Source organism: Alosa pseudoharengus, unplaced genomic scaffold (genome assembly GCF_046254945.1).
Source record: "Alosa pseudoharengus isolate Yale_2024_CS ecotype anadromous, Long Island Sound unplaced genomic scaffold, YU_APseudo_1.1 YU_APseudo_1.1_scf_3, whole genome shotgun sequence".
NCBI classification, from domain to species: Eukaryota; Metazoa; Chordata; class Actinopteri; order Clupeiformes; family Clupeidae; genus Alosa; species Alosa pseudoharengus.
The window spans coordinates 44,376,243-44,402,962 of record NW_027468718.1 but is presented as its reverse complement, the minus strand read 5'-3'; the positions used below and the strand labels follow the sequence as shown (position 1 = coordinate 44,402,962).

General features: G+C 43.5%; 2 protein-coding genes across 2 annotated transcripts in view; one reads left to right on the top strand and one right to left on the bottom strand.

Moving 5' to 3' along the window:
- On the bottom strand, nt 1-24,318 carry LOC143100866 (aryl hydrocarbon receptor-like). Its single transcript, XM_076264420.1, has 11 exons — nt 23,741-24,318; nt 22,706-22,893; nt 9,702-9,820; nt 8,996-9,085; nt 7,355-7,484; nt 6,304-6,440; nt 5,741-5,943; nt 5,444-5,553; nt 4,648-4,789; nt 2,742-4,338; nt 1-1,305 (listed from the first exon to the last, which is right to left on the bottom strand). The coding sequence occupies exons 1-11, from the start codon at nt 23,779-23,781 to the stop codon at nt 1,156-1,158; spliced, it is 2,907 nt and encodes a 968-aa protein (XP_076120535.1). The 5' UTR covers nt 23,782-24,318; the 3' UTR covers nt 1-1,155.
- A 1,928-nt stretch (nt 24,319-26,246) lies between these two features.
- The window catches only part of LOC143100865 (aryl hydrocarbon receptor-like), a 27,702-nt gene continuing 27,228 nt past the window's right edge, over nt 26,247-26,720 (top strand). The window contains exon 1 of the mRNA XM_076264419.1: nt 26,247-26,662. Within this exon, the coding sequence (XP_076120534.1) occupies nt 26,604-26,662 (59 nt within the window). The 5' untranslated portion in view covers nt 26,247-26,603. The remainder of the gene's footprint in view (nt 26,663-26,720) is intronic.

Genomic DNA, 26,720 nt, shown 5'->3' with positions numbered 1-26,720 from the left:
GTTCAGTAGGTATGGCACAGTTTCCTTGCTGTAAGAAAATAATTTTTTTCCTGCAGATAATGGCTTGCACAATTACAATACTGGGAGGTATTTGTTTCTTTATATACAACATTTTCTATCTACAGTCAATACATGAGATTTAGAAGCAGCAACACATAAAAACGTTTTTTTTTTTTTTAAATGTGAAATATCCCCAACATTTTTGTATGTTGTATTTTAATTAATCATACCTGAACTGAACTGTAAATAACTATAACCTGATCTGTATAACAGCATTAGATTAGTTGTTTGTCTGTGTAAATATATTAAACATGACTTAAAAAGAAGTGGGGGATTTAATTTTTTTTTAAAAACAACAACCTCAAAATGTAAAACTGTAGATACATAAAATTGTGTATTCATTCGTCACATGATCTCCAGTATAGAGACATTAAAAATCGTTCAGGGTCAGCTTCTGTGTAAACACTAACACACAAATGTTCTTACACACACACACACACACACACACACACACACACACACGCACACGCACACGCACACGCGCACACACACACACACAAACAAACAAACAAAGGCCTCAGACAGGACAAAGATGGGCCCTTTGAGCATTCTGACTATGCATATTTATGGCTCTTTAAAAACAATGTGTGCATTCTCCCTCAAACTCCTGTGGTCTATCCTCCAGTCTCAGGAGAGTAGTAAACTGTCCTGTCTGTACCAAAAAAGCACAAAAGAATATACAGGGAGGTATAAGTGCTGCTCACAGCGGGCGTCAGGGAGGGTTAACAGAGACTTAGCAAAGGGCAGGTTCTTGGATCAAAATTAGGCCTATCCACTTGATGACACAAAAGTAACCACAAAACAGGGTTTCACCATTTTGCCTGTATTCTCTGTCTTTTATAACGTAGACAAGCACATTTGAAGAACAACTGACTTCTGACATGCATCATACTCATGCTGGATGACAAGTCTTCTCAACGTCGGTCTCACATGTGGCCACTCCAAAGTATGTTGTAAACATGTCAGATGATACAGATCCATTTGATTACAAATGAGCAAAACACACACACACACACACACACACACACACACACACACACACACACACTCACACATACACAAAAAATATCCTTTCATTTGCAGCTGCAGTTATTGTCAGAGGAAGAATCCCGTCGTCTGTGCGTCAGTAAAACTGGGCAGCGACTCGGGATGTGGGGTCATGCCGTTGGGCACTGTCAGTCCATTGCCTCTGGGCAGGGCACCGTCTCCTGGATGGGTGGCACTGGGAAGGCAGCCATTCTGCAACTAATACGGATAAACAGATACCAATGAGCAACATAACATGCTAAGATGAAAGCCTCCTTCCTCTTCAGAGATGGATGATATTCTGTTTCACACCACAAGGTGGCGTAAGTTAGACAGGGCTGCAATTTCTTAAAAAGGCGATAGAGGCCATGATGTTTTTGCTGTTGGTTGGCAAGGAAAATTCAAGGTTCCTCTTTGCTGCTGCTGAGCAAAAACTACCCAACAGCAACAAAATGAACCAAATTTGAATCTCCTATTAAAACCCTACAGTCAAATGTTGAACTGTTTGAAATAATCAAGTTCATCTTGTCAGCAATACAGAGAAATTAAAATGGCAGGGCAGAAGGTTTATTGTATTATTACATATCAATGTAGAAGCAATTTAACTCAAGTTTTGGCCCAATAATAAATTTGTCAGGAAGGCCCTTGCTTATATGAATATGCATCAGGAGCTGAAAGGTTCTTTTTTTCCCAAAAAAGTATAACCCTCCATTTGCACTCTGCAATCTCTCTCTCTTTCATTATCTCTCTGTGTCTCTCTAAACTATCTCTCTCTTTCATTCTCTCTCTCCCTCTTTCATTCTCTCTCTCTCTCTCTGTCTCTCTAAACTCTCTTTCTCTCGCACGCGCTTCTTCCCTCCTCCACTGTCCATTTCTAAGGCAGTGGATAGTTGAACACATTTTTTTAGGTCAGTGGGAGAGGAGAGTACGTGCTCGGCGTCCCAGCTGAGCTTTGTTGTTTTTTCCCCCCTCTCAGTTTAGACCACTGACCCTGAACAAAAACAAACAGAGCAGGGAAAAGATGGGAGGAGAAGAGAGGAGTGCATGCAAAAAAAGAGCGCAAGCATGAATGGACATGGCCTCTATTGCAATCTCTCTCACTTTCATTCAGCTCGGTGAACATGGGGTCTCCAACTATGACTCACGTCTTTCTTTATGGCCTTAAGTCATACCATTCCGTTAAATCTGTTCTATGGTCATGATGAGTTCATAGAGTACATCAAAGTAATGCATGAGATATATGGCGAAACACTACTAACGTGATACGCTTAATGTTTTGAAGTGAAGAAATCAGAATAGACATTTTATAGCCTATTAAATTATACTATAAATTAAAGTCGGCATGACGAGGCTTTGTATAAAGGCAGGAAAGTGTTGTTCCATGCAAAAACAAATTATGCAAAATGATTTGTTTGTTCCAATAAAAGTAGACAACTGCTGTTCAGGAAAACCTTGTTTATGAGTCCAAACCCTAGTTTACATGTATGCCTTTTGCTGTCCATTGCCATATCTTCTTCAAATTCACATAACATACAACATTCAAAAGTCTCCTTTCTGATCTTTCATGAAAAGTCTAGTGAATTCCATAATCATGCAAATGACCCTGTGAAGTGAGTGGAGGGAAGTAAAGTGTTTGAGTGATAGACGTTTCTTACCTTGTGTTGTGCTGGAATTTGACTGAGGTCTGAGGTAAACAATCCACAGGAATGAAGTGAGGACAGTTGTCTACACGGCTGCCCTGAACCCAAGATCTGATTCGAGAGGCTGGACAAAACCTGCGCTAGCTGCTCCTGGCCCTTCGGATTGACCTGATACGACGAAATAGAATTCATTGCACTCTGATGAATCCCATTCCCTCTTCCTGTCCCCCCATTGGCCGTGACAGGAACATCCACCATGCAGTAGTGAATACAGGAGTCCATGGTGCAGGTTGAGGGGACATGTCCGCTATAGAGGCAGGGGCCCGGGGTCAAGGTCTTCCCTTGACTGCTCTGGGTGAAACCTGTCCAGTGGTCTTTGGTGGCAACAGGGTCTGTTTTAAAAGGTGGCTGTGGTCCGCTAACAGTACTGTCCTTATGGCTACTGTGGCACTGAGGAAGCTGAGGAAACTGGTTGTGCTGGGTGTGTTGCGGCAACGGGAACTGCTGGTAGTGGACAGGCTGGCTGCCGCCACCCTCCAGCTGCTGTGAGGTCTTGTGGTTTAGCAAAAATGTCTGTGGGAGTTCAGGCTGAGTGGTCATTTTAGTCATGGTGACCAGTGTGTGCTGGGCTGAGCAGTAGCCGTTGGACGCCGGGGGTCTTTCCAGTGCCTGCTCGAGGCCGTTGCTGTTAACCACACCCGGATGGGCGACCTGCTGTCCCCACAAGTCGAAAGTGGACAAACTCAAATGCTGCTGCATCTGCTGGGACAGGGTCAGGATGGGGGGCTGACCGGCCGGTGGTCTCTGAGTGAGGTACTGGCTGTTCACGCCGGAGGCGTGAGTGACGCAAGGGTCAGGCCCCTGGGTTGTGTCCATTTGCGGTGCTGGGAGCTGCTGCAGGGTGGGGGCGTCCCCCCTGTGCTCCAGCGAGTCATGGATGTAGGAGAGGATCTCGTCGCTGGTGAGCAGGTCGTCCAGGGTGGGCACGTGCTCGGAGTCCACCTCCACTCGGATCATCCGCTCGTCCAGCAGCAGCAGCTCCAGGTCCTCCGCACTCAGTCCCAGGCCCTCCAGAGCGCTGAACAGCTCCCCGTTCGAGCAGTGCTCCTTGCCACCCTCGCCGAGACCCTCGCCACTGCCCGCGCCCAGCGACAGCGAGTCCAGCGTGGCCAGGAGCGGGTCGAAGCTCTTCCCGTTCTCGGGCAGCCCGTGCGCGGCGGACACGCCGGCGCCGTTCATCGCCTGCTCCCAGTGCTCGAACGCCTCCGAGCACTGGGCCGCTCTCACACTCTCGGCGAAGCGTTGCTGCTGGGTCTTGAGCTCGCCGAACAGGTGACTCGGGAGGCTGGACACCTTGGTCTCGGTGGCCGGCTGACTGATGTACACCGACTCGTCCTGGCTCATCATGGCACCCAGCAGGGAGCCGGGGTCCAGGGTGTCCTTGGGCTCTTTGTTGGCTTGCCCCTTCTTGGCCCTGGCGCTGCCCTCGGCGCCGCCCTGCTGGCTGGCGCGCGTGGGGTGGCTGCTGTGGTAGAGCAGGGCCTCGCCCGTGGCAAAGGTGAAGGGCAGGTGCATTGAGCGCTTCCGCAGGTGCTCCCCTCCCTCCTCCTCCCTACAGACAGTCAGACCAGTTACATTCTAATTCAGTAAATACATAAACAAGTAAATAAGAACTAAATAAGGATAACTGCTTTATATAAACTGTACAGACACCATCACAAACTATCAAAATCATTCTCAATCAACAATGATCCACATCACAACAACATTATGTTATATCTGACATATATCTATATTGACATACAAATAATGTAGGCCTGCTGCTCAATACTGAACTGTTCACTACCTGTATTGTCCAAAGTATGAATAGATACACCTCATGCTAGTGGTATTGGTAGAACAGTGGATCATAATCACTCACAGTAGAGGTCTCTGAGTGGCGATGATGTAATCAGGCCTGCCGTTCTTGTACACTAGCCGTGCGTTGGCCTGGACCCACTTCCAGCGGTTGTCCTTAGTGAGGAGCCGGAACACCGTCAGCCCACTCTCACCCGTCTTCATCACTACAATCACAAGGCAGAGTGCATATGAAATCATTGTCCGAATGTTAACAGGAATTGTAGGCTAAAAAACATTACTGTAAACATTACAAACATTACAAATAAATATTACTGATTTTATATTTAACTGCATTGATTGTCATAACCAAAACCACATTCTAATAATAATACAACACATATCATCATTAGATCATGGTGCAATTTCATCTTTTTCTCTACACTGAGATATCAATCCAAAAAATCCCTAGGGAGTTTCATTAGTGTGCTTCAGCAGCCTTGCTCTGAGTCAGAATCCTCATTGGGACTTTATCTGTGGATAACAACACAGTCAACTGCTAAGGCGTATGTGAGCCTAGTCTGTCCTTCAGCTACTCTGCAGCTTTACTCAATCTATCCCATAATCCAGAGGGATTATTTCAGAAAAGCCTACCGAATGCTGTGGGCAGTGCCTGGCGACCCTGTTGACACAAATCATGACGACCTTTCCAGTGCAAACAAGACCACGATCTCATTTCAGCTCATCTCATCTCATGCATGTGTGCTAGGAACCAAACCTCTTGATATTTTTCCTGGGAGTTCAAATACCAAACAAAAAGAAAAAAAACCACACACTTTCTCAGGCACTGTGGCCATAAAGACCATCAGAGCTGCACTTACTGCGGACATGGTTCTCTGCACAGTAGAGCATGTCTGCTGCATGGATGAACTGATAGCCAGACCCACGAACCCTGAGCTCGGCTTCAGTGTAGCCCAAAACGATCTTGCCCCTGGAGGACAGAAAAGAGACAAAAATATCATCATGTCACAGGAAACACAAACACAACAAAGTGGTTACATAAACGTTACAACAACAGCCAGCGAGCGCTTTCTCAATATAAACAGCAAAGGGCTAACACCGTAGTCTTAGTGTGGTGTGTATTGCGAGCTGCTGTACAGCAGGCAGAGGGGGCTTACTTTGCATCGCAAGCCATGGGGGTAAAGTCCAGTTTGTGCTTGGTTCGGAAGATCATGTTCTTGGTCCGAATCTCCAGGATGGAGGGAGATTGCAAGGGAGTAGCGATGGCGAACAGAGCCGGCTCAGGTGGGGCCTTGACCCCGTTCGGCCCTTGCTGGCTCTGACCATGCAGGAATTTGAGCCTTCCCTGGAGACTCAGAGCCTGGAAAGGGGGAAAGGAGTGCGTACGCTTCAGTGAGACAGAAACTGAATTGATTATATTATTTTTGATGGGCTCTCACTGATCTTTGAAAGGGTCGACTTTTTGGGTGCACTGCTGTGACAGCTTCTGCCTTGATCTGCCTTGATCTGCCCTGATCTTTCTATCTTTTGGCTCTCTTTCTCTGACCCTCTCTCTCTCTCTCTCTCTCTCTTGCTGTGTATATGTATGCGAGTTGTACTGTATACAAACATAAACACGTGTGTGTGTGTGTGTGTGCGTGCGCGTGTTTGCATGCGTGTGTGTTTGTGCATATTTTAGGTATGTTTAATGCAGAGTTCAGGTATATTGGCCATCACTTACTAAGAAGCCAGAGGAGTTGTCCAAGAGACATCGGAAGCGACACACAAAGCTCCTTTCAAGGAACGATGAATTCTCTGGGGGCAGCTGCTCCGGATTGCAGGGGGGGGCGACCAACGAGTTGCCGCCTCGTTGACCATCTGTAGACCAGGGGGGCGTGAGTGAGGGGTGAGGGGTGGATGGGGATATCACGTCATGAGCATTTCAAGCGTTCGCGTCGGGAGTGTCTTACCACATCAGCCACAACCGTCGTGCTCGCCTGACAAAAAAACCTTCCACTGCTCACCGGACTCTCAGACCCCCCCCCCCCCCCCCATCATATTCCATTCAGGCTTGGTTGCGAGCTAGCGGCCCTGCTGCAGCTTTGCGGTGTAGGAGTGCTGGGCTGCTCTCTTCAGAGGCTGACCTGAGAAGCTCCCCACTGCAGAAATGCACTTATGTAATTAGCCCAGTGGCTCATCGCCACTTTAAACATGCCATGTGACGAGGCTTAGCTTGCAAAGGGGGCAAACATACTTTCAACCACCATGGAGGAAAATGTGAAGGGGGAAGTCTATGAATCTTTGGCCATTTTTGTCTGTTTTAGTAATGTTTTTACTTAATGTTTTACTATTTCTGCTAACTGTTTATATACAGTGGCAAGCTATATATATATTTCTTTTCTTCATTCATCTGCATGATTAAAGCACAATCTGATTATGATTCATTGGGCTTTTGGGCACTGTGGTTTAACATATGGGTGTGGTTTCTACATGGGTTTCTTTTTTAATTAGCATAAAACACTATCCTATGCCTTATAAAAAAAAGAGAATGGGAAATCGCTGTAGATATGTATAAATCTGTAGTCTCATGTTGAAATGCTAGATAGATAGATAGATAGATAGATAGATAGATAGATAGATAGAAAGATAGATAGATAGATACTTTATTGATCCCCAAGGGGAAATTCAAGCTAACAGTACTAACAGTGATCTTAACAATAACAATGCTAACAGTGATCCTAGCCGTTTAGCACGGTATTGACAGGCTAGCAGTCTCTGGGGGGCTTGCTCACCAGTGGGAGAGTGCTGAGGCGTGGGGTAGATGGTGGGAGGAGGGTTCAGGGCCCAGTGGAGGTTCTGCCTGAGCTCCTGCTGGTCCTCAGTGTGAACCATCTCAAACACACTCTGGTGCATGACATCCGTCTAGACCAGAGGGGAAAGAAAGACATGGAGATATGAGAGAGAGACAGAGAGAGATGTGCAATCATAATCTGTCATGAACAAGTTTTTATGATACATGCGATTATAAGTGTACATAAAACCTGCACTGATTCTTTAGCTAACCTTTTCAAAAATTCATACCGAAATGACCTGCAAAGAGCTTTTGATGAAATGCTATTATAATAATAAAACTACACTAATAATGACATGGATGGCTTGGCATGTATTGATTTGTTTATATTTAGAAATCGGATGAAGAAGTGTTAAGTAATGATATGAGGCTGCTGCATGCCGCCGCTCAGGGCTGGACTATGTGTCCTGTGTCCTGATTCATCTCGTTTGCTGACTTACAGTGTGACCTACTTTTGTTACCGCAACAACAAGGGCAAGGACACCACATACACACACATCTACCAAATAATCATTTCACCTTGTTGTCTTGTCGACAGAAACAAGTACACAAAAGATTAGATATGCAAACAGCACGATTTCCCAAAGAAGCAAGTTATCAAAACAAAACATCAGTGACTCTTCATTTTTGACAATATTTATGTATTGGACAACCTGCAAGCAGAGATAGCAGTGGAAAGATAAAGGAAATATTCATCAATGAAAAGAAACAGTGAGACAGATATGGGTATGGAGTCTACAACAGAAAATGCTTTTTTGAGCCAGCCTTGATAATGTTAAATCACTACTGGAAGCCCTGTTTCTTGCACCATCATGCATCAATGCTGTGCTATCTTCCACTGCTAGACTCATCCAAAGCCTGTCCTATAAATAGACTCACTTACACTGGATGGTCTCAAGAATATCTGTCAACAGACAACTGCAGATAAGTCACGCACATCTCTCCTCTCATTCATGAATACATTCATTTACAGTTCATATGTAAAAACATATGCAACATCTAAATATGCAACAACTCATGCAACATCTAAAATGCTGCTATAATTTAGTATGGGAACCATTTTCGGTGAATAATTTTTTTTAAGGTGAGCCCTTGTCATGGGTACACTTTTAATCCCTTAACCCATAATCATGCACATTCTCCCTATACAGAAAGAAACAACTGCATGAATTAAATAGATATAATTTAGCTAATAACCTACAAGTTTCCCATTAATTCCAGACAAGATTATAACTGTTCATCACAAGCAAAGCCATGAACTGGCTAGAGGTCTCTGAGGGAAGTCCCTTGTCAGTGTTTGTAAACATCTCCTCCTCCTCCTAAGCTGTTTTATGCTCAAAACATTAATGCTATTAGTCTGTCACAAAAAAACCTGAGGACAGGCAGACTGGTCTAACAGATGCCACACGGCCTGCTTGCTCAAGGCCAGTGAGAAATGCAAAGCAGCTATCCCCTGCCTCATACCACACCTCTTAGGAAACCGTACTTTCACAAGAATGACACTTTGTCCATACATTCAATTTTAACAGCAATTAACCATAACTGGTGGTGTGAAAATCCAGCCTAACTGTAAAAACTGTACCTGATGGAATCCCAGATAGTCCTGAATGGTGTGTGAGGTGTAGAATATTGTTCCATTAGCCGTGATGACCAGGACAAAGCCATTCAGGGCCTGCAATCAACACAGAAGGGCAGAATGCTGCTTCTTGACAGGAGAAGGGAAAAAAGGATTCTATTTCGTTGATGTGGAACAAGGTGTGGATGTGGAACAAGGTGTTTTGTTGCATGTCAGTGGTTTTCAAAGGATGAAAGGGCAAGGCAGAGGGACCAGTGAAAATGTAGTCAGTGTAATTACTGGATAATATACACTGAAGCTTCACATGTGTTTGGCAACACATGGACTCTTTACACAACTGTTTATACAACATTGTCCCCAAGAACAATGAGGGCTTTGTGTCTTTCTTCCTTTCTGCTGATTCAATAATTTATCACCTGACAGATCATGTATAATTTAACCTATTGGTGCTGAAACATTGATTTAACAATGCACTGTAATAAATTAAATAATAATGTAAATTTCAAGAAAAAACAATGGACTTTTCTAGCACTACCCTCTCATGCTTTTAAAGGGATACATACACCAACGATATACGCTACATAAAGACACACTAATGAAGCATCAATATTAATTAAATGCAGTCCATCATTCTTCCCTACTAAAACACACACACACACACACACACACACACACAGAAACAGACACACACACACAAGCTCAGAGTACTGACCTGCAGTAGAAGTTCACCTTCAAGCATCCAGCCGTCTGCCAATCTTGCAGCTTTGCCGTTGTCATGGCTACCCGCTTTGGCCATCACCCCATTGCTGCACGTGTGGTTTTTCAGGGCAACTAGGTGAAGAGAGAATGAGTGAGTGGGAATGAGAGATAGACAGATAGAGAGAGGCAGAAAGAGAGAGAGAGAAAGAGCGAGAGAGAGAGAGAGAGAAAGAGCGAGAGAGAGAGAGAGTTGCTTTATTGTTGTAATAATGTTTACAAAGCACTGCTGTGAATGTCACAATGCCTCATGTTTGGAGCACTAAGCCCATGGTATCCCCTGCCAGCACCAAGCTCCTTAACAATTAATGAAATTCCATCTTAAAAATGACAAAAGAAATCGATTATTTTTGTTTTGTGTGTAACATGACACTCATCTGGGTATAAACACATAAACATAACTACAGTGACTACAGCATGGCAGCCATACACACCTCATCTAAGTTAACATTGGTTAACATGTGTCACATTTACTAAATAAGTATGCCCTTTTGGTAAGTTTGGCAAGTAAGGAGGGGTGTCATCGTGACGTACACCCTCTAAACCCTTTTTCAAATAAACACACAAATGATTTCATTTCTATATGTTAGTGCACAATTATTGCATGTTCTGATGCATGAACATGCCTGCCCTAATAGAGCGGAGAGGTTGAAGCAAACAACAATGGCTGGCCTATTAGCCCAGCATCAGAATGAAACAAGGTGACATTTGCTCTGGGCATCTCTCTATTTATACACCACTGCCTGGCTAGCAACATTCAGCCCGTTCACTTTTCTCCCATACGACATGTTTTTGTGCCTCATGGAACTGTTTTGTTTCATCTGTAGACAACATGCTATACGGTCAGGTAATGTTTATTTTTTACAAACAGCGCTAAGTGAGGTTTATAAACATTTACATTGTTAAAGAAACAAACAGGATTTAGACATTTTCAAAGTCCATGCTGATTTCATATTACTGTAACAAAGTGCCGTATAGCGGGATATGAGGGGGTGGTTGTGATAGAAAGCTAGTTGTTGTTTGCTTCTACAGTTGGTGAAACATGCACATATGTGCAGGATTACAGCACTGCATGGACTCCTATACAGTAAATCACTTTAAATATAGCACTTAGGAAGATGTAATGCATAATGCAGCACATATACATACTCTAGTCTCTTGTGCATGCTTGCATGACCTCACATGCAGATTCACTCCTATCACAGCAAGCATCAAGTCAAGGAGGCAGGGGCAGTCCAGTGCTGGCACAACGCCAGCTCCCATCTGTGCCACGTGTAATGGCTGCTTATTTCCCACCAGAAGCCCTGGCACTGACCCGACACGCTGAGGCTGGGCAAAAAGGCCTTCCCATTGGACATGCTTTTGAAATACAATTAAATCATGCAACAACACAAGGTTACTGCATATTATGCTTGCAAACTATTCTTCTAATTAATGACGATTTATGAGGAGTAAAATATGTATGTGTATGTGTGTGTGCATGCATGCGTGCATGTGTGTGTGTCCGTGTGGCTAAGGCTGGCACACTCATTTTTATCAAAGGCAGACACAAAAGACATTTCAATCATGAGTTGAAAATATTCATGCTGTGGCAGATTTCTACATGTCTCTAAATACCCTGGGCATTTTTGATTGGTCATTAGGCTACTTCATTATGCAGCCTGGTTGATTTTGAAATATCTTCACAAATGATTCTTTGTTTCATGTTACTCATACTTCTAGAGAAGCTAGGTGCCTGTAAAGCTGACAAGATGTTAAATTAACCCTCTAGGCGCCACAGGCGACTATAGTCGACAAGATGCGGCACTGAATAAAACGGCCGATTTTGTCAAATAGGGTGTCATAATTCGTTCAATCTCCACTCCACTAGATGGCAGACATGTCATACGTCATCACCGAGTCGAAAAATCGTCCTGCTTCTATACAAAATCTTCCCGCTAGAGCTCATTGAATCAGTGCGAGAAATACCGGAGCTAGTGTGCGTGTGTGCCATTTTTATCAGAGCGGTATTGTCAACGTGAGAGAGTATTTGCACTACATTATCGTGTAATGGCATCAGAAAAGTTTACCCGCAATGAAGTGTTGGGTTTTCTATTCGCTGACCCTGATTCTGAAGGAGAATATCTGCCTTCAGAAAATGACGGTGATTCGTTTACTCACCACGCTTCAGATGCGTCCCTGCCTTGCAATGGTGCAGCTGGACAAAGTTTAGACCTACACCAAGCACAAATAAATCCTTTGCCCAATGTAGATGGTCCTTTGCCCAGTGTTAGTGCTGGGAACAATGTTTCACGGGGTCGTAGTGTTCATCGGGAAGTTAGCAGGCGTGTTAGTGATGTGGGAAACGAGGCTGGAAGTTATGTGGGGGTCCAGTCTTTTTATAGCGCTAGCCAGCTAGCTTCTTTGTCTTCTGACCGTGTGCCTCTCCTCAATCGCGGCAACAGTAACGTGTTGTTGGATCATTTGTCTAATGCCACTGGGGATGTTAGACGAGGTCGAAGTGTTCATAGGACAGTTAGGGGGCAACGTGGAGGCAGGGGGAGTCGCAATGAGAATGACAGTAGGCCTAGTTCGAGCTGTGCAACTTCTCTCCACTCGGCGCGCGCGCGAGGCAGATCAGGCCGTGCTAGTCGCAGCAGGAGCAGAGGCGGTGTGACACGGGGCAGAGGAGCCATGAATAGTTTAGTGCAAGGTGATGGCTTTGAGTACTTGGCCAATGAGGAGCAGTACCAAAGTTGGATCACGCCCTTTGATCAGCCAATTGGTTATCTGGGGGAAAGAGAACTCTCCAATGCCAATTCGCCCCTAGATTTTCTATCACTCTTTCTGTCTGATGAGTTCTGGAATTTACTTGTTGTTGAGACAAATCGCTATGCCAATCAGTTTTTAGCCTCCCATCAACTCCAGCCACACTCCAGATTTCATCAATGGTCTGACGTAACTGTCAGTGAAATGAAAGCCTTCTTTTCTCTGCATTTGAGTATGGGTCTGGTAGAGAAGTCAGAGTTGGAGGATTATTGGGCTGAATATTGGCCAACAGCAACACCTGGATTTGGGAAGGTGATGTCCAGGAATAGATTTGAGATGATTTTGTCTTTCCTTCATTTCAGCAATAATGAGGAGTATGTTGACAGGGGTCAGCCAGGCTATGACAGGCTATTCAAAATCCGCCCAATTATTAATTTGGTCATCCCCCGGTTTTCAGCAATGTATGGTCCATCTAAACAGCTGTCACTGGATGAAATGACCATTGCATTCAAAGGGAAATCAACCCTAAAAATGTATAATCCAAACAAACCAGACAAATATGGTTACAAAGTATTTGTTCTGAGTGAAGCAAAGTCAGGCTATGTGCTACAGTGGTCCATGTACACTGGACAAAATAGGCCTAATGCTGATTTCGGTGCCACACACCTTGTTGTCCGTGAGCTGATGGCCCCGTACACAGGGAAAGGGCATGAGGTGTACATGGACAGCTATTACACCTCGCCAGCCATAGCAGATGAGCTGGCAAACAATGATTCGGGTTTGTGTGGGACTGTCAGCAGTAACAGGAAGGGGATGCCAAAGGGCCTCACCCGTGAACAGCTGCCATTGAGCAAGGGAGATGACCCAGTCTTCATGAGGAAGGGGAAAATGCTAGCTTGTGCGTGGCATGATACAAAGCGCCTTACAATGCTCTCTACACTGCATTCCAACACATGTGTCAGAAAGCGCATCAGGACCAAACACACTGATAGTGGCTATAGGGAGATAAATAGGCCTGTTTGTGTTGATGACTACAATTCATACATGGGGGGTGTCGACACAGCAGACCAGAGAATGAAGACCTACCTCTTTCCCCATAGATCAAGGAAATGGTACAATAGGATTTTCAATGGCATTCTCAGTGTAAGCATGGTGAATGCCCACATCATTTACTGCCGCTGCACTGCTGCTCCTCACAAGCCCCTGAAAGTCTTCGTGCAGGATGTCATCACTGCTTTACTGGAAGGCTTCTCCAGGAAAGAGAGCAACAAAGGCCGAAAGTCATCCTCACTGGGAGACATGCCACAGAGACTCACTGAGCGCCACTTTATGTGCCAGGCTGATAGTAAGCCAGATTGTGTCGTTTGTTCTGATCGGACCCGCCCTAAAGGCCGCCGTCAGACAAAATACATGTGTAGGCAGTGTGGGGTGGGTCTTTGTGTTGTGCCTTGCAATGAGAGGTACCACACCCTGAAACACTACAAGAAATGTCACCTGGATGGATAGGGAGTCATTATCTCTACAGCAAAAGGCCTGCTACATAAATTCTTTTTTTTGTCTGCCATTTATTAGTAATGATTTAGACTGTTGATTTACTATCTATTTCCCTGACCATAGTAGTGTACACTATGTGTTCTTTTTTGTGAGTTCATGTCCTTGTGATGTATGTGTCTTCGTCAGCTAAAAAAAACAACCAAAAAAACATCAACAAAAACAACAAAAAGAAAAAAAAATACTAACATTGTCTCTCGTCTTGTCTCGTCATCTCACTCCTGATCTGTGCCTTGCCGTGGCGAGTGAGCTTTTGAACTAAACAGGTCTTGTCTACTTGTGTTTGTGTGTCATATGAATAATATATATGTACCCCATACATGGCTTCAGAGTGCCTACTGTATGTAGTAAATGGAAAATCTCTACAGCAAAAGGCCAACCTACAGCTACATTCATTCGGTTTGTTACTGCCATTTATTAGTAATGATTTACACAGTTTGTTTACTACTTACTATTTACCTGAGCATTCAGTATTGTGCAATATAGCACACAGAAGATGAGGGACATTTTGAGGGGAAAGAAGTGCTGAATTTTATCATTCAAACATGTGACTTTTCATGAAAATTCTATAATCCAAGATGGCCGCCACGTCATATGACGTCATATGACGTCATAATATGCAAATTAGATGGGGAAATTTAATCCCTACATAAACTTTGGGTCATCCTTAATATTTCTCTAATTTACAGAAAGTCTCTATCTCTTATCACTTTTAAGATATAGCCTTTTGAAATTAAGATGTCAAAATCGAACGTTTTGAAAAAAAACCTCTGGCGCCTAAAGGGTTAAGATGATAAATAAATCATTAGTTTTAAGACAAGCACTCATAATGAATCAGCCTTTTGTACGTGCTGCTCTTATAAAAGGTTGGAATGATCATTCTATTAACTATTACACATGATCAAAGTACAGTTTATGAACTTGGCTAGATAGGACCTGGATGCTGTGTGTGCAGAACACAGATATATTAAGTCCTTATGGCCAGGCCAACTTGCATTGCTGCCAAATCGCATTAGGTTTTCATTCAATACATGTTTTAAAATTTTTAAATGTTAAATGGATCAGAATAGATGTGAATGAAGTCATCTCAATTTATCTGCATTTCTTCGTTTCTGAATTTCTTTTCTTTATTGTAATGAATTTCTGCTGAATTAATACCCGCTATTCTACTCCAAAACCTTTGTGAATTTTGTGACTACACACGCAAGTATTATACGGAGCAAGGCCATATGACACCTTGGGCTCCTTTATATAGAGTTGGCATTAGACTGGGCCTGTGGTCACATACAATACCCTTGTCACTTGCGTTACACCCAATCCAATGCCTTCCAATAGAAGAGCGCTGAGAATTTGATTAAGTAAATCCGACAAAACCCCCTGACCCAGAAAATCGAACAGCTTGTGAAAGGGCCACGGGCCATGAGCTACGGGCCCATAATTCGTTGCTAGCATGGGGGCGTGGGTGGAAGTAGCGTCGGGTGTCATGGAAGGTTAAGATGGTCCGAGGCAGAGGCTCCCCACTATGCCATCCACTGCCAAACGGTCCTCACGATGTGGGCAATCACACACCTCCCTGCTGGGCCAGTCAGCCTGACCCCTAATTCACTATGGGACACGGGGCTTCAGGAAAGACTCTCTTCACTTCAGCCCACTGCTAGCATCCTCCGCTCTCTCTCCAACTGTTTCTTCTAAATCCACTATTACCACTAAGATAAACTGTATACTGTATTTCAGGATTTAATAATCATTACAAAATATTTTATATTTATATATTTACGTATTTAATTAGTAGTTGAGACCCTATAAGCAAAACACCAGCTCATCATTGCTTTTTTTTGCTATGTCCGTAGAGAAACCAAAGATTGAACAAAGCTAAACAAGAATAGCCTCAGCTCCATATTCTCTTTGCTAAGGCAACCATTTTGAGCAACAAAAAAACCCAGAAAAAAACCCCAATGTCATAGGAAGAGCAAACACCACTGTTTGGATTGCATCACTCAGGTCTACATTGTCATGTCATGTAGGATCACCAGAGAGGAGGATATGAATCACAGAATGCTCCTATATTTGGCAGCATTAGCAGTATTAAGAGCAGGGGGATGGGTCTGCTTGTTAGACATTTTCAGAGCCTATGGTCACACTAATCATGGATGGTTGCTCCGCCTTGTGACCCGTATGAATCACGTGATTAGTTTCAGAGATTGTGTCGTGATATGTCAGAGAGAGAAAACCCCCAACACACACACACATACACACACACTTTACACACACACACACACACACACACACACACACACACACACACACACCGATTGTCATTGTCAGAATGTGTTTGGGTGTCTCTCAGCACAGTCAACATAACATCTCAAAGCATAACATAAAAACATAAAATAAACAAATAACATAAATAAATAAATGAATAATTAAATAAATAAAGCAGGCGTGCATGTCAGTGGGCCCATTTCTGTGCACATGCATTTATGAGCGCATATGTATATGAATGTTAATTATGCTAACTGTGTCAGGAGACTGTTTTCTCTCTCCTGACTGGCAGAGCATAAATATAGCAACGTGTTACTCTCTCTCTCTCTCTCTCTCTCTCTCTCTGTCTCTCCCTCTTTCTCTCTCTCTCTCTCTCTCTCTCTCTCTCTCTCTCTTTTTCTCTCTTTTTCTCTCACACTCTCTATCTCTGCTTCCACAGAATGGACTGAATGAACACGCAATCTAAGACGCCCCCGCACATGGGGTGGGGGGAAACACATGGCAAGCGAAGGAAGACACATAGGCTACGCATGAGCAAATATACACACACACACACACACACACACACACACACACACACACACACACACATACTAAAGACTAGCATAGGCATGTAGCAGCTGATGATCAGTGTTTTTGCCATAGTGCTGGGGTGATCACATGTCTACATGACTACTACGATAACAATGGTCCTCGTCAGTCCAGTTCCAATGCAACTCTTTCTGTCAAGTGGCTGAGCAAATGTGATCAAGAGGGGGATGGGGATTGCCCCAATTAGAGAGAGAGAGAGAGAGAGAGAGAGAAAGAGAGAGTGGGGTGGTAGGCGGGAAGGAGTGTGTCTTGCACTGATCATCAGCTACCAGAAATGACATCTCATTTCCATTGAAAGGGTGGGGTGAGGGTAAAACAGGAGGGCACTGAACTGAATAGAGCATGCTTTTGAATAAGGTGAGTTTAAAGACAAAGCACTATCCCACTAACAGATCCACATATAAGTGTTACTACGGTGGGCCCGTAACACTTGAACTCATGGGAGTCTACACTTTAACCATGTGTCCTAATGATATGATGCTGCTTTACTCCTCAGTTGGTCATCTCCAAGTCTGTAGGCTTCAGTTGAGTTTTGAATTCGAAATACAACAGGTAGAGTTTTTACATTGAGACTGACGTTGTCAGTTGTTGTGAGTTGAGGGGGTTTGTGTTGAGTTGTGCCAGAGTGACAGAGCTGGGTGGGTGTGTTTGTTTTCGGTAAGATGCTCAGAGTGGAGGATTCTCAGATGAACATGCATTAGGGCAGCGAAATGAAGCCGGGCGCATCACAGCTACAGGCAAAGCATTTACAGAGTGATTCACATGTTACGTGTTCAACCCTGTGACAGAAGTATGTCAACACATTTCTCATAAACAAATCATTACATACAGACAAAGCATGTCAGAAAGATGAAATAAACATTAGTATGCCTGAGAGATTGCAGGAGTTGTTGTGAGTGGCTCGTGAAAGACAAAACAACATTCCTTACATTCTATGACATATGGCTAAATCCTGTATAATGTCATGCCAGATACAATACAAAATAGCAAAGTGTAAATGACTTACTACTTAAGTTCTTGTAACCAATACTTATTGCACTGTTGATTTCTGCCAGAAAGTGTGCAATCTGCTGTAAAAGTAGGCTATGTCATCTCAGTTTCGTTAGACTTTCTATGTTTAATTGAGCCATTATGCAAAATTATCTTATCTTGTGGGCATGTACATGGGAGCTCACGTACATGCCCCCAGAGTGTAGCGCTGTAGCTGCCCCATTCACATGCCCCCAGAGTGTAGCGCTGTAGCTGCCCCATTCACATGCCCCCAGAGTGTAGCGCTGTAGCTGCCCCATTCACATGCCCCCAGAGTGTAGCGCTGTAGCTGCCCCATTCACATGCCCCCAGAGTGTAGCGCGGTAGCTGCCCCATTCACATGCCCCCAGAGTGTAGCGCTGTAGCTGCCCCATTCACATGCCCCCAGAGTGTAGCGCTGTAGCTGCCCCATTCACATGCCCCCAGAGTGTAGCGCTGTAGCTGCCCCATTCACATGCCCCCAGAGTGTAGCGCTGTAGCTGCCTGGCTGCGTTAGCTGCTGGCTGTAGCAACTCGAGCTAGGTAAACCCGATTGTTTTCATTTTTTTTTTTTCATACTCAGTACTCAGTGACCTCGAGAAATGGGGATCTATGCGAAAACTCACCGGATTTCTCCTTTAAGGGCATTCATGGCCAACAATTGCACTGAGATTGCATTGGCATTCTCTAGAGCAGAACACAGGAGGGATGTCATAAGGGACTCTCCCTCCTCGGGACTCCAGAAAAGGACCTCCTTTCCAGGAACTCAAGAGAATGCTAATTGGCTTAGCACTGGTATTCTTGCAAAGGGGTTGCCCTGTCTTTTTAGTGGAACATCAAGGCTGTGACATGCAGCACCTTTTAACCTCTCTCTCCCTGACGCTTCTCCAGGACCAAGAGGGAACTGATGTTCCTTGTCAGTGTGAGTGCAGTAATCCTCCGTCATGCCTAGGAGATGCTAATGACCTTGATCTACTGCCACTTGAGCGCACTTAGCTGACTTGTCTTTTTTCTGCTGAGATGGCACATGCACATGTTAAATATGGAGTAAATACTTATTAACCTAGATCCTTAAATATTCACAGTTTCAAAGACTAGCTGAGCCTTAATTGCCCTTCCTAATGAGTAGTCTAAAATGAGCCATAAGACTGAGCCAGTTTATCTGTAGTTCTGACAGATATAAGAGGAGGCTGAATTTGAATAATGGTGGCTGAATAATTTCCCTGCACTAAGTTGACTATAAAAGTGTGTTAGGGAGGAAATGTACATTTATTAATCACTTTTCATTGCCTTTGTGTGAACAGGTTGTAACCTCACCTAAAAGAAATGAGACATTCATAGATCTTCTCAGTTCTTTGATCTTCTCTGTACCATTTTTTTATGATATAACTGTTGCTAATGCACCGCATTGAAAACTAGGGGTCCTAACTAAGCATACATATGGGATGAGTCTGAAGTGCAACTGCAGGCATTGATATGTGACGAGTTGGGACTGAGACTAATAAAAAAACTCCACAGAATTCATTTAGCTGTTGACAAGTTATGACTGAAATGGCCACTGAGATTCCTGTATTCACTTCGCATGACTCCACTTATAGACCTGCGATGGCAGAATGAAATAGGCCACTCAGAGTGAAGGTTGTTGAAGGAAGTTTATCTATTGATAAAAATAATCCTACACTGGATTGTGAAGCATCCTGCATCTCTTCATTATGGTGTACAAAATACTTGTGATAACAATATGGCCACCAGCCATTATTCTTCTATATTCACTGTCAATGTTTCTAACATGGCCGACACATTTCAATACACACCTCATAACCCAACATCAGGGGGGGTAAATCTCTTTTGTGAAGTTTTCTAGCATCTCCTCAATTCAACAGCAGGATACAAGGGTAGCAATGAGGCAGCTGGACCTGGATAATACTATTGCATGGATTAAATGGACATTGGACGGCTTTGTTGCAGGTACAAGACCTTTCATTACACCCACAGGAAATCATCAACAAAAGAATCCAGCTACACTTAATGCCAAGGTGAAATATGCATCCTCATTCTGCTGTTTACGTGACAAATACACAGCAGTTGCTACACATTTCAATTTCTCCACCTCTCTGAATTTTCTGATTTCATATCTTTAAGATTTGTCCTTCCTGTTTTTGAATAAAATCATCACCACATGATCCACGAGCTAAGACCCAGTGACCCCCAACGAAGCATATTTGCAAACGGTGATTACTTATGCTTAGCGAGTGGAGGACACATATTGTTGCCCTCAGTCACATCCATGACTCATACGCAGCAACCTTGCGGTGACCTACGATCCAGGCATGCTTGTGAACAATTAAAGTGTTTCAACACACACGGCCTTCTGTAGCAACCTTCACATAATTCCCAAAGGCAGGAATGTGATCGGTGACAAATGGGGCAAATCTATGAAAGCTGGCCTTCTCAGATTAGTGATTATACCCCTGCTGTTACACCAAGATGCTGTTTGTGCAGAGTAAACTCATTCAGAACCATCATGGAAATTGATTTAAGTGAAATAAATGAGAAGTGATTTAAGTGAAACAATAAATGCTTTAATTGTATGATTTAAAGAATGCTATTTTATTAAACAATTTCCTTGATAGTGCCCTGGGAATGGTTGGTACCAATTGAAGGGAAAAAAACATTCAGAAAGACTGAGCTTTTAGAGAATTGAAAAGATTGTGCAGTTTCTATTTAGTGTTGTGTCCAACCACTTGGCACATTACCTCCTACATCCACCACTAACATGAACACTGACAAGGAAAACCTCACTCTATCCAATGCTGCTCTCCAAATGAGAAGAGTACCACTCCAACAAGTGAGCATGCATCAAACTCCTCTTTTGCCAGTTGGGGACACAAAGGCATGGTGCATTTACCAATGTGTTTGCTGGATTTATTTATACTCTGGGGCTGGGCACAGATGCCATATCCTCCCCATCACTGTCTGAAACAGCCTTTCGAAAACCTCGCAGGCTTAAATAAACATTGCGCCCCCCCTCCATTTCATAAATTCTTTAAACTCATGGGTTTCCTATCAATAATTCATGGCCCCGAGTGCATCTCTTGTCCGCACTGCAGTGCTCTCACCCTAAGTACACTGCTGACAATGTTTCATTCCTTCTGTCCTTCAGAAGTGATAAATCGGCATCGCAATTTCGTCCTCGCGCTGACAGTGGGCGTTGGGGGAACAAGCCCACTCCCGGCTACAATGTGTTGGAGGGTGACATCATGGAGGACTGTGAAACAGCTAAAGTCATTCCTGGGTAGGGAGAGTGATGGGGAGGGAGTGGTTTCCACATCACAGGAGATCTGCACATCACTGTTGGCTCCTCAGAGTGCCGGCGATGCTACAGCACTTCAGTGTTGTGACATGGCTGGGAAAGTTGGAGGAAAGAGTTACTCTGAAGTCCAGCCATGAGCCAAACCAACCACAACAATTCTTTGTAGAGTAGAGAAAGTGGTGAAAGAAATTCAGAAATCTTTGTCATTGCTATTAGATTGTTATGAAACACCGAGTTTTGCCATGCTTCAAGAAAGAATAGCAGAAGATGGTGGTGAGCTGGGAACATCTGCAACAACCAACAACCCAAAAGCGCTTTAGCTGTGATACTGAACAAGAATGACACCCAACGAGGACAGACGAGGACAGGGAGCTAGAATGTTCTACTTCCTCCTTACAGTCAGTCTGTGTTGTGGTCTGCTCTGTGTGGGCCTCTCCTAACAGACTGGAACTACAATTACAGTACAGCCTGTTTACAGGCATCTGATGAATGGTGTCCTTAATTAGATGTGGCCCAACAAAACAACACATTGCTCTCTGTGGATGTAGTTAACTGCTGTTGGATGTGTATATTCTGTGGTATACACCCTTGTGGTTACCATGACAAAATATCAGATGTTATAAATGAATAGTTGTGTCTATTGATATTCACTTCTGACTTTGTGGAGTAAACCTCAAAATGTATCTCCAGTGCAATCAGGGATGTAGTGGAGGCTAAACGCAAGTAAACGCAGTTTATCCACCTCTGAAATTTCAGAAATAGAGTTTCCACCTCGTATTAGAGTTTATCCACCTCTCAAAAGAGTTAATTTACCAATTGCAACTTTTAACATTCAAACATCATACTGAATTATCCACATTCTCAATATTCATCAACACTAGGAACCATTTAATACCACTGGTGTTGTTATAAACATTGGACAATAACTTCCACAATCATCAAACATGTTCTGATACCGCATGGCGCAGTCCACATCACCGTGATCACCGTGAGTTCATAGTTTATCCACCTCTTATTTTACCACTACATCCCTGAGTGCAATACCAGAGACTTTCTAATGAGGAGACACAGCACTCAAAAAATCCTCCATAGAAAAGCATGGGGTTAGTTTGTAACGCCAGTATGGCCGTTGTCTACACATATCACACCCCTTCCGCGGCAAAACGTCGACATGTGAATACATTGAGCCAATCATGTGCTGTGTTGTGAATACATTGAGCCAATAATGTGGTGTGTTGTGAAGACATCGTGCCAATCATTTGTTGTGATCTCGCCACTGGAGCAAGATTGGTGTCGTGAAGCCTTGCGCACGCGTATTTCTGCCGAATAGGATGCCCGATGAGTGCCCAAAAAGTGTTGCAATATGGCCGCAGAGTGGAAGGACTTGCCTAAAAGGACTTTGGCAATACTAGCACCACTGACACTGAGTACTGAAGTCTTTCATGGAAAAGTTATTGTTTTGTTTCAGCCTGCTTCCGGGCCCTTACCTGAGAAGAAGTTCTTGGCTCGAAGGTAGCTGACGCTCAGGCGCAGGATGGAGAGTTTGTCCAGACTGGAAGTGACATCCTCAGGAAAGGGCAACAGGCTGGCAAGGCGCTCCAGCTCTGAATTCAGCCGGTCACGGTGACGCTTGGAGGGGTTGGACTTCACAGCCTCAGTCGGGGGTGGTTTCTCCCTGCCGCCCCAAGAATGTGGATTATACGTAAATAACAACAAAGTCAACAACATAAGCCGAGATGTGTGGGTGTTTTGATCTCGTAGTGGAGTGTTCAAAATCTCCCTATACCACTTTGATGGCCATAGCCACTGTACTGAGTTAATTTCCTCTGCTTAAAATGGAGATTAAATGGACATTGTTGATCCTTCACAAGAGTTCCTTTATTTCAAGCATGGCTTCCATTAGGAGTAACATGATCTCACCAGATGTAGTGTACTGTATCCCCACAATTACAGAACTTTAGCTAAGGGAAGCATGTTGGCTGTGTGCTGCTACTGTATGTCCATTCTGAAGATGTTGGCCTACAAAGCATTGTCCAGCTGTGTCCCATAACTGGTATGAATTCATGCCTGAGGCTAAATGACAGCATGTCCAAAAATAACCCAACACAGCCTAGACGGGTGCTACTGTCCTGACCAGACTAGATGATTTTGCAACTGACACATGGTTCCCCCCGATTTATGACTACATAGTGTGAAGATTAAAAGCTTGGTAATCATTAATTATTGCTTACTAAAATATATTTCAAGCTGGGTACAACCACGCCATGAATACAACTGGATGTGTCATACTTTGGGCATTTCACAGCTAAAAGGAAAAGCATGCCATAATATAATGTCAGAATTGTCAACATGTAGAAATGCAAAAACTGGTCCCGACCATGCCCATGCTATTGTGGCTTTGATATTTTATGTGGCTTTGTTATGTGCATGTTAACTCTACTGTAACTAAATTAATTCTGTACCTGCTCACACTAAACCATGATTGTGTTTCTGCATATTCAAAAAATGATCAAGAAACTTACGCTCTCTGAACCGGCTTCCTCCTTTTACGTCCAGCATACATTATTAGGCCCTACCGAGAGCCTTCTGATTAATACAAATACGTCACCGTGTTGTGCACATGTATCCCATTCATCAAGAATTATGTCCAGCGCAGGTGCTCCAAGGCACAATTCAGTTCTGAGAACCGCAGATAGAGGATTGTAGTTCAGAAACACTTGTATGTCAACGTCGCTTGGTGATTGACAATGAGTTGGTAAATACATCCATGGATTATATAATTCGTGTAGGCCTATATCCCCTCAGTGGGAATTGCGATTCTTGTCAGCGATGCGCGAAGCAACGCAAAGCACGGCGCACTTTTTACAACACTTTGCTATTTGGCATTTGGATTTTCCGGAAGTCGAAGTTAACACACTGCAGTGACAATAATTAAATCTGAAGAAGGTGTTCAAGATGTGAATTTGCTCCACACATATGACAGAAAAAAATCAATGATCACTCATGCCAGAGTACAAGAGTAGCCTAGTGCCTTCTGTCACTCAAAGCTGCTGCCATAATTCCAAACGTTGTTTTCTTGCCCATAAAACATCTCAAAAGTAAAAATGTATTTTCCTCAGAGCCTGCAGTCCAGTGTCAGCGCCTCCCAACCACAGCCTCATGACTGAGCACGCGCATTCTTTCTGACAGAGGAACCAGCACAGATTTGCGCGAGAGCGAGCAAAAGGGCTTACAGCGCAGGGTCGGAGGGGGCCACATGAAAAACCTCCCAGAGACACGGACGCGCACGTCAGAGTTAGCGCGTCCACAAGCTACCAATTCTGTCCAATCGCATGCAGGATGAAAGGGTAGCCGTTTATGTTGAACCTAAGTGGCTTTTGCTTTATGTAGGTCAGGGGTTAAACCATTAAATAATGGAGTGATACGTGTATGAGTATTTCCCATAATGTAAAGAATAGCTGCAGTTATTTTTTGAGTTGCTTGTTATATATCTTAGAATAGAAGACTTCTTGCCTATGTTAAGGAAAACATGACACTTTGCAAGTGCACCTACCAACACATTGGGTTAGCCTACTGTTAATAACAGCTATTCTGTTGTTGACGTTGACGGGTCATCCACAGCAATGGATGATTTGAAAAGTGCATCACTGCATCTCTGTCACTGATAGACTCCTGATCTGGCAAATTATGTAGGGATCTATTGGAGGAGGGTGGTTCCTTAGCTTTCATTCTAAAGGTCATTCTTTCATTCAGGAGAGAGTAAGATATTAGCAAGATCACACATTAATTGATGCAAAGCAAAATACTGTCTAAGGCAAAACTCACTTTACTAGCCCTCTGCAATTACAAATGTATGGAAACAGTGACAGACACGTTTCCTGTGACATGCAATACATTTAAATAGACAGTATTTTTTTTTAATTGTAATTATTATTATCTCAGGGATCATTATGGTTTACAGTGCAAATACTTCTACTACAATAGCCATGTGTCCAAAATGTAGGCACAAAAAGCACGTGAAGAGGAAAATAACTGAAAATAATATAGAAATGTATGACATTATCAAACCAGAAACCGTCGTGGCATTATCTATTGTTGCGCCCAACTACACACATCTCTCTCTCTCTCTCTCTCTCTCTCTCAGTGTGTGTGTGTGTGCGTGTGTGTGTGTGTGTGTGTGTGCGTGTGCGCGTGCGCGCGTGTGTAATAGACAGCTGAGATGAACGATCCCTCGTCTCGTCTTTAGATGACTTAACTCCTACTGCGTGAGAGGTTGATGAAACAGATTCTAAATTAATGGCTTAATGGCATTCTCATATTCACCCCATTTCTAGAAATGATAATAGCCTTAAAAATGTAGACTGTAGCCTACACGTCAAGCTTTAAATATACAATGCAAAATGCTCTTAAAAGTTAGTGAGCTGCCCCATTCTTATACAAAGGCCAGCTTCCAGGCCCTATATAGCCTTTCAAAACACAAGTAGAGAAGTCAAAGTGCGCCATCTGGGTATATGTTCGTGAAACTGCAGTTAGGTGGAGCAAAAGATGAGGCTAATTTCAGAAAATATAATCATACAATAATATTGATATTACAATAAAGTAAGTTGACAAAGTAAACCTCACCTCAAAACTTGATTATAGACTCTTACCAAATTGATCTGAGGCTGTAGCCTAGTCTGAGTTTATGAGTCGGCTAACAACAGGTGGATGAATGGATGTCCTTGAAATTACAGAAAGTTCACATGTGAAACTTTTTTGTGGAATTATAATCTAATTGGTTGATGTACACAGCACTCAAAATAATGAGAAATAGGCTACATGCTACAAGTCAATGCAGGCTAATTTATAGGCTTAGCTAATAAACAACACGAAAGTGCGAATACAACCAGCATAAAGACTGTGATGCAGTCAAACTGCATGGTTTTACTGAACTTCAACGAAACGAGTCGTTCAATTTCTCGGTCTACCTTAAAAAGAGCCTCTGACAAGCAGTGCGATTTCCTGAAACGCCCCACACTGTCGGAAAGGGCCACTATTCCCTGTTGGGATCCACACTGACATAAGTCAGAGAGTTGCTTCATAGAAGACGAAAGGTCTTCTTGGGGATCTTTTCTTTCTTAGTATCACAAGGGTCCGCGAACGAAAAATGATAAAGTAAAGAGTCCACAGCATTTTAGTTCAGAAACGTTTGAAGAAACTTTTCTTTATCTGGAGCCATAGCCTACTCTGGACTGAAGCGCACCGCGATATAGACTCTATCTTATTCCCGCGGCTTAGGATATTTCTTTCTTAACTATTTTATCATTGTCATAGGCTAAGTGAACTAGACGAGGAAGACTTGTGTCGGAAGATAAGAGTGTGAAGAATCCTTCGAGTGAGAACGTCATGCTGGGTAACGATGGGACCTACGCTGGCAAAAAGCGGAAGAAGCCTGTGCAAAAAATGTAAGCATGTCAAACAAACCTGTCAGACGCGACTGATAGCCTTATTAATGGTCTATGA